Here is a 9,272-nt window from a genome sequence, read left to right on the forward strand (position 1 = left end):
TATCTGGATACGAATAAAGATAATTAGAATCAAACTGTTCAATAAAAAATTAAAATAAATGATTCAATAGCAGCCAACTCTCAATGTATTCAATCAACAAAAACGTTTATTGTATAACGTGAAAGAGCAACAACCAATTAATTTAGGATGAAAACAGATAAAAAGCAAGTTTCCCTAATTTTGTAAGATCCCATGTAAAACAATGAAGCAATAAATACTGCCTGAGAAAATTAACTCTCTTTATACAGCTCCTGTACCACCCTCCTCTGGCAGATTTCATTACTCTGTACAGACACTCCTGTCAAGAATTATACAATAAAAACTTGCTTCTGGTCAATATGAGTAGTGCAGAGAGTTGATAAGTGGTTTTCTATTGTGACTTTACAGAAGAAACCTTTCAATATTGCAAGAGTAAGCAGAATGTATGATTTGAAGTAGCCTTACGCATTTGGACCTGTTTCTTTGTAAACTAATCCGATTACCAGTTTGGTTTATCAAATAAATAAAAATAATAGGGTCATTTAATAATCTCAGAGCATGTTTTCTGCAAACCAACACCAAACAGGCTTGTTGTCATTAAACAAAATAATCCAGGAGAAAAAATAAATAGCATTGAACGCCTCATGCTGATGTCTGTTTGACTATTTGGGGAGGAGCTGACAGAATATCTCAGACACTGTACGCTGCTCGTTGCAATGTCTCAATCTCAAAATAATATGGCCGCTACTGTATCAATCACTCCCCATGGTAAGAGCTGACCCCTGCTGCAAAACAGCCACCATTTAATATAAAAGGTACATGCTGTCTTATTGCGGTTGTAAAGCAATCGTTTTACACAGTTGTTACACAGTGTAGTAGTCAGGCTGTGCTTGTCTTGTGCTGTACACTATTTGGAATAGTTGGTGACCCGTTGCTCTTCTGGGTTTTCAGACAGGTGTCTTTTCCTGGCTCCAAAGTATGTAGTGGTGTCCTCCTCATCTGGCATCTCGTTGCTCTTCTCCTCCCTCTTCCTCTTGCCCACCAACCCAGAGTACTCTTCACCAGCCCGCCCCTCTGGTAGCCCCAAAACACGTAGACATACTATAGCAGAAGCCTGCTCTGCATATTTCTTTGACTTCTCCCTGCATGGTTATAAAAGAGAAAGTGTTTTTATGTGTGAATACAGTGTACTTTAGCATTTGTATGAGTAAATAACACTGCTTTTAAGCATTATGTGTTATAACAGTGTTATCAAGCTTTACATTCCAGTGTTTAACTTGGTCACAAATAGAAATAAAATGAATTAAGCCTTTTGTGAACTAACAACTAACATCTGCTAAATGACTAACATTTAAAATGTCTATAACACTTTCACTATTAACTCACCACAGAGTGGATCTGTACTTTTTCCCTGTCACCGTTACCATGGATTGGAAAGCCCGGTCTTGAGAGCGCTGTACCTGAAAACATCATACACAATGCACATAGGCACTCTACACATAAATGCACTCTGGTTTTGACATGTATGTTGAAAGACCATGGCTAATCTAAAGTGGTCATCTTACTGTCTCATATCGTGGTTGCTCCAAGTTCTCCTTGCGGCTCCACTCCAGCAGGAACATCTTAGGGCTGAATTCTCCAGGGTACTCCCTCCTGACACACAAACATCACACTACCATCATACTATGTACAGTCATAATAATATGTGCAATATGTAATATTCACAGTAATATATTACAGGACTTCCCACTACCTGCCTACACAACTCAACTAGTGACTTACTAGACATAAACCAATGGTCTAAAAGGTGCACTATGCAGAAATCGTTCCGCCGTTTCCTGGTTGCTGAAATTGTAAGAGTTCGCCTAATTTCAGATTGTGACAAAACCACCAGTCATTGTGTAGAGAATCATTGTACCATCTAAACCGCTGTGACATATCTTTTCCATAACCAAAAATATATTGCAGCTGGTGTACAAAACTGACAGTATAAGATGCAAAAACTAAACTTAAGAACAGGGAGCATAGAAATAATGCACATAGAACAGATCTACAGCTTCTTAGTATTGCTTTCGATTAGAATAACAGATCTATAAATGACATTTCTATGCAAATTTGGTCAGGTCTATCTTACATCCCTTAAACGTCATCCACCAGACAGAGTAGAGCTGCTGTAACCCGATGAGAGAGATGTGGAAGAGGAGTTCCAAATGGCCTTAGAACAAACCGTTCAAATTTGACACGCATTGTGGTGACATCACCATCTAGAACAGGCTGGTCGGGGTGATTGTGGTTGGTATGGATTGCTTCCCTTCTGGCTTGTAGTTCTGTCTGGGTCTTCTTATAGTACTCCTGCAGCCCATATCCCTCACTGGAAAACACAGGTGTAGAGTTAAATACTCAAACATCAAACTTGAGTACCAATGCTACAGTTTTTGAGTACTTATTACCCAAAAGGTTCACCAATAGAATAATATATGAAATAGAACTACATTTACTAGGAAATTAACTAGAATACTGAAATTCTGAAGTTCTCTGACATCATGATTCAAAAGACATGTACCAGATGTCTTCATTGGTTTGGGCAGATTTGAGTTGCTTCCCCAGTGGAGATTCCACCTTATCCCTCAGCATCTGACAGAGGCAGTACTTGGTGTTGAAGGCATGGTTGTCGTAGCGGATGGCCTACAAATACAAAAAGCACAAACATTTCTGAATTGGCTTCTAACATGACACTATGTATTTTATGCTTGGTAAAGTTGGCATATAGCAAGTCATCTTTGATTTACGTCCCTGTAGTTTGTGATTGCGTCCTTATCAGATCAAAAGACAAGCATTGGATTACCTAGGTAACTTTCCTATGTCTTACCACAATATGTCAATCTACAATATGACAGTGATAGTTGAGTTTGCATTTTAACACAGTGGGTCTCCTGCAGAGTGAGGTAAAGTGGACGGAGAGCGGTAGACTCACGTATTTGAGGTACTCCTCCATGACCTCCTCCACAGACAGCAGTCCCTGACTGCGGAACACTGAGGGGTTCCACATAGCCGCCCTGGCAATCATCACAGAGGATGCCCCGGTGGCCTTCCGGAACTCCTCAATGTCAGCGTGGGCTTTGACCCGGTCCAGAGAACCTCCACTACACAAAATACAGTAAGTGTCGAAGGCAAGGACAGTCAGTCACAACCATAGAGATGAATAATTTATTTATCTCCGTGTTCACAACACCTTTGAGAGAGACAGAGCGACTCACTTAGCGATGACAGGAATGGACACCGCCTCAGCTATAGCCTGGATGAAGTCACAGTGAACAGGGTGTCTTGGTCTTTCATCCTTTAACCTGAGGAAGTAGAGGCAGTCACAAATCAATTTGGGTATGCAAAACCCCCAAAAATAAAATGAGCCACAAAAAGGTTTGGGTCTCTACAAATCACTAGATTTACACAAAATCAAGCATCTAAAATCAGATGAATGCAAAATACAATATATATACAAAAGTATGTGGACACCCCTTCAAATGAGTGGATTTGGCTATTTCAGCCACACCCGTTGCTGAAATCGAGCACACAGCCATGCAATCTCCACAGACAATTATTCGCAGTAGAATGGCCTTACTATAGAGCTCAGTGACTTTCAACGTGGCACCGTCATAGAATGCCACCTTTCCAGCAAATCAGTTTGTCAAATTTCAGCCCTGCTAGAGCTGCCCTGGTCAACTATAAGTTCTGTTATTGTGAAGTGAATACTTCTAGGAGCAACAACGGCTCAGCCTCAAAGTGGTAGGCTACACAAGCTCACAGAACTGGACCGCTGAAGCATGTAAAAATCATCTGTCATCGGTTGCAACACTCACACTACCGAGTTCCAAACTGCCCCTGGAAGCAACCTCGGCACAATAATTGTTCGCCAAGAGCGTCATGGCCAAGCAGCCGCACACAAGCCTAAGATAACCATGAGCAATGCCAAGCGTCGGCTCTGGAGCCGTGGCAAAGCGTTCTCTGGAGTGATGAATCACACTTCACCATCTGGCAGTCTGACAGAAGTCTGACGGACAAATCTGGGTTTGGTGGATGCTAGGAGAACGCTACCTGCCCCAATGCATAGTGCCAACTGTAAAGTTTGGTGGAGGAGGAATAATGGTCTGGGGCGTTTTTTCATGGTTCAGGCTTGGCCCCTTTGTTTCAGTTTCCTGTTTCAGCATTACAATGCCCCCATGCACAAAGCGAGGTCCATATAGAAATGGTTTGTCGAGATCAGTGTGGAAGAACTTGACTGGTCTGCACAGAGCCCTGACCTCAACCCCATCGAACACCTTTGGGATGAACTAATCTCATTGCAACTCCCCTCCAAGTCTCTGACCACTACCTTGTATCCTTTTCCCTCTCGCTCTCATCCAACACTTCTCACTCTGCCCCTACACGGATGGTATTGCGCCGTCCCAACCTTCGCTCTCTCTCTCCCGCTACTCTCTCCTCTTCCATCCTATCATCTCTTCCCTCTGCTCAAACCTTCTCCAACCTATCTCCTGATTCTGCCTCCTCAACCCTCCTCTCCTCCCTCTCTGTATCCTTTGATTTCCTCTGTCCCCTATCCTCCAGGCCGGCTCGGTCCTCCCCTCCTGCTCCGTGGCTCGACGACTCACTGCGAGCTCACAGAACAGGGCTCCGGGCAGCCGAGCGGAAATGGAGGAAAACTCGCCTCCCTGCGGACCTGGCATCCTTTCACTCCCTCCTCTCTACATTTTCCTCTTCTGTCTCTGCTGCTAAAGCCACTTTCTACCACTCTAAACTCCAAGCATCTGCCTCTAACCCTAGGAAGCTCTTTGCTACCTTCTCCTCCCTCCTGAATCCTCCTCCCCCTCCTCCCTCTCTGCGGATGACTTCGTCAACCATTTTGAAAAGAAGGTTGACGACATCCGATCCTCGTTTGCTAAGTCAAACGACACCGCTGGTCCTGCTCACACTGCCCTACCCTGTGCTTTGACCTCTTTCTCCCCTCTCTCTCCAGATGAAATCTCGCGTCTTGTGACGGCCGGCCGCCCAACAACCTGCCCACTTGACCCTATCCCCTCCTCTCTTCTCCAGACCATTTCCGGAGACCTTCTCCCCTACCTCACCTCGCTCGTCAACTCATCCTTGACCGCTGGCTACGTCCCTTCCGTCTTCAAGAGAGCGAGAGTTGCACCCCTTCTGAAAAAACCTACACTCGATCCCTCCGATGTAAACAACTACAGACCAGTATCCCTTCTTTCCTTTCTCTCCAAAACTCTTGAACGTGCCATCCTTGGCCAGCTCTCTTGCTATCTCTCTCAGAATGACCTTCTTGATCCTAATCAGTCAGGTTTCAAGACTGGGCATTCAACTGAGACTGCTCTTCTCTGTGTCACGGAGGCTCTCCGCACTGCTAAAGCTAACTCTCTCTCCTCTGCTCTCATCCTCCTAGACCTATCTGCTGCCTTTGATACTGTGAACCATCAGATCCTCCTCTCCACCCTCTCCGACCTGGGCATCTCCGGCGCGGCCCACGCTTGGATTGCGTCCTACCTGACAGGTCGCTCCTACCAGGTGGCGTGGCGAGAATCTGTCTCCGCACCACGTGCTCTCACCACTGGTGTCCCCCAGGGCTCTGTTCTAGGCCCTCTCCTATTCTCGCTATACACCAAGTCACTTGGCTCTGTCATATCCTCACATGGTCTCTCATATCATTGCTATGCAGATGACACACAATTAATCTTCTCCTTTCCCCCTTCTGACAACCAGTTGGCGAATCGCATCTCTGCATGTCTGGCAGACATATCAGTGTGGATGACGGATCACCACCTCAAGCTGAACCTCGGCAAGACGGAGCTGCTCTTCCTCCCGGGGAAGGACTGCCCGTTCCATGATCTCGCCATCACGGTTGACAACTCCCTTGTGTCCTCCTCCCAGAGTGCTAAGAGCCTCGGCGTGACCCTGGACAACACCCTGTCGTTCTCCACTAACATCAAGGCGGTGACCCGATCCTGTAGGTTCATGCTCTACAACATTCGCAGAGTACGACCCTGCCTCACACAGGAAGCGGCGCAGGTCCTAATCCAGGCACTTGTCATCTCCCGTCTGGATTACTGCAACTTGTTGTTGGCTGGGCTCCCTGCTTGTGCCATTAAACCCCTACAACTCATCCAGAACGCCGCAGCCCGTCTGGTGTTCAAACTTCCCAAGTTCTCTCACGTCACCCCGCTCCTCCGCTCTCTCCACTGGCTTCCAGTCGAAGCTCGCATCCGCTACAAGACCATGGTGCTCGCCTATGGAGCTGTGAGGGGAATGGCACCTCCGTACCTTCAGGCTCTGATCAGGCCCTACACCCAAACAAGGGCACTGCGTTCATCCACCTCTGGCCTGCTCGCCTCCCTACCTCTGAGGAAGCACAGTTCCCGCTCAGCCCAGTCAAAACTGTTCGCTGCTCTGGCACCCCAATGGTGGAACAAGCTCCCTCACGACGCCAGGACAGCGGAGTCAATCACCACCTTCCGGAGACACCTGAAACCCCACCTCTTTAAGGAATACCTGGGATAGGATAAAGTAATCCTTCTAACCCCCCCTTAAAAGATTTAGATGCACTATTGTAAAGTGGTTGTTCCACTGGATATTATAAGGTGAATGCACCAATTTGTAAGTCGCTCTGGATAAGAGCGTCTGCTAAATGACTTAAATGTAAATGTTAAATGTAACGCCGATTGCGAGCCTGGCCTAATCACCCAACATCAGTGCCCGACCTCACTAATGCTTGTGGCTGAATGGAAGCAAGTCCCCGCAGTAATGTTCCAACATCTAGTGGAAAGCCTTCCCAGAAGAGTGGAGGCTGTTAAAGAAGCAAAGGGGGGACCAAATCCATATTAATGCCCATGATTTTGAAATGAGATGTTCGACGAGCAGGTGTCCACAAACTTTTGATCATGATGTGTAACAAAGGGGATGATAAGAACAGGACTTTACCTGCCATGAACGGCAATAGCTGCCACACCTGTGTTCTCAATTCTCTTTACTAGACTAAGAGTATCTTCCAGCTGAACACACATAAACACAGGGGTCAGTCAGTCTGCCTCACAAGTACAATTTTAATGGCGAATGTAATCTTTAACAAGCGAGGTCAAAAGACTAATGTATTTGGCTCAAAACACATGACACCCATCTAATTGCTGTAGAAAAGGCATTGTCCTTTTAAAACTTACTGTGGGCAATATTCTAATTTTACATGTCACTGGTTTGGACACTCCTTTCACAAGTGTTCTAAGAATCTAGAAAAAGAGAGATGACAAAAATATAGATATTATTTCTCAACAGTGCTCTATTCAATTAGATTGAGCTTACTGATGGGGGAGAAGACTGACTACTCACCGCTTCGATTTTGTCGGGGTCTGAGAGCAGAGCAGCTCCCATCCCACCCTACAGGAGATACAGAGAAGCGAGGGGTCAGCTTAGTGTGAACATTATATTAGGTCTGAACTGCCTGACCATTCATTGACTCTTTGTTGGCTGCTGACTGTGTCACTCATAACCACCTTAGTAGAGTATTCCTTAGGACAGCCCATGTTCACGTCGATGGCAGCCACATCATTCTCCCTACACATTACAAAGAGGAATATATAAGAACAGGTGCCAAGGGGCAATAAGGCTTTCCTTTTCACTTGTGAGGTAGACCGTACAACAGATTGTAGTGCCTCTCAACCTAGACCTCAGTTGCTGACAAAATATGCTTACATGTTCTTCCTATATACCAGTAGAAATGGAACAGAAAGAATAGATGGACAACAGAAAGACAATGTTCAAGACTCACACTAGTCGCGCCACAATCAGTGCTCTGTCTGGGTCCGCAGTTCCCTGCAGAAACAGTAAGAGGCACAGTCATGTTGGTCCCATCTTTGACATGTTGAATAAATAAGGACATGAGTCCTGTCTATGTAAAATATTGACTTCAACAGCCCCCCCCCCCCCCCCCCAATTCCTCTAATGAAACATTGCAGACAGTGAAGGCTCTTGTGTATAGCCTACCATCTGGAAGACAACACGGTCTTTCTCCTTTTTGCAGGTCCTGAACATCACTCTCTCATCAGGAGCCACGAAATCCACCGTCTCCAAGACGTCTGCAAATCACAACGCGCGCGCACACACACACACACACACACACACACACACACACACACACACACACACACACACACACACACACACACAATAGCATCTCACAGTGACAGTTGTTGCAACAACAGTAATCAAAGGACTGTAGTAGGGTAGGTGAGACAAAATTACCATTGACAACTCTCTGACACTGTGCCATTTTGATGTCAATCAACTCCTACAAAACATACAAAAAAAAGGATTTAACACAGTAATCAAAGACAACAGTTTCAAAAGATAGATTGACAGTCAATTGCCACAAAGCCATATAATGAAGCACACCTTCTCCACTGACAGACTTACCTCAGAGTACACAATATCAGCACCATAATCCAGGGACAGCAGTCTCGTTGGTAAGGTGCCAACACGCACCATAGGTGCCAGTACATTTACATTGCGGAAACACAGTCTGCCCACTGTATTGGCCGTCATATTTTCTTTATTCGCCTGGTTCAAATGGAAACAGAAAACAGGCAAAGCTATTAGAACAAGCTGTCCATGTCCTGAGTCTCTTCTTGGTAAAGAGGTTAGGTTATGTGAAGTAATCAACAACGAATGGTGGGTGTAATTCTATACGAATCACGATTAATAACAGCATTGCTTTAGCCAAAGACAGTTTTAACTGCGTTGACAAACATGTTTGGTGTCGCTGTTCGCTTGCGTACAACCATAGAAACGTGGCAGATATAACGTATTGCTGGTAATATAATTGGAGGACACACATCTGGCACTTACAATATCTGTTTTTACTCCATAATCAAAATAACTCACCGTCATTTACAGAAAGTACATTATGGTTGTCTTCATTTGATCCCCCGGAACGCGTGTTGACTCTACTTCCTGTTCGAAACCTTGCATCATCAAACCTCGCCGATTTGGTATAGAAATTACTGCATAGAACAGACAAATTCACTAAGAGTAATGTTGTTCTAAAGTGGTCATTTGTGTGTTGTGTGCTGCATACCTAACTGTACCGGCTGTGTAAACCTGATGAACATAAAACACATTATAAGCTATAATATTTTAAAGCCACATATAAATACTTTTGTATTTTTCTCTCTGGCTGGCTGTTACTGGTACATTATTGGCAAATTTAGACAGTTGAATACTTTATAGTGAGTGCAAAATGATGA

General features: G+C 45.0%; 1 protein-coding gene across 1 annotated transcript; it reads right to left on the reverse strand.

Moving 5' to 3' along the window:
- Window positions 1-88: 88 nt before the first annotated feature.
- Window positions 89-9,013, reverse strand: dus2 (dihydrouridine synthase 2). Its single transcript, XM_014125569.1, has 16 exons — window positions 8,911-9,013; window positions 8,443-8,586; window positions 8,272-8,317; window positions 8,014-8,105; window positions 7,799-7,842; window positions 7,524-7,584; window positions 7,360-7,407; window positions 7,194-7,259; window positions 6,958-7,028; window positions 3,237-3,323; window positions 2,954-3,122; window positions 2,543-2,664; window positions 2,207-2,350; window positions 1,545-1,632; window positions 1,366-1,439; window positions 89-1,121 (listed from the first exon to the last, which is right to left on the reverse strand). The coding sequence occupies exons 1-16, from the start codon at window positions 8,914-8,916 to the stop codon at window positions 887-889; spliced, it is 1,497 nt and encodes a 498-aa protein (XP_013981044.1). The 5' UTR covers window positions 8,917-9,013; the 3' UTR covers window positions 89-886.
- Window positions 9,014-9,272: the final 259 nt, after the last annotated feature.

Source organism: Salmo salar, chromosome 10, assembly GCF_965601325.2.
Source record: "Salmo salar chromosome 10, fSalSal1, whole genome shotgun sequence".
Taxonomy (NCBI): domain Eukaryota; kingdom Metazoa; phylum Chordata; class Actinopteri; order Salmoniformes; family Salmonidae; genus Salmo; species Salmo salar.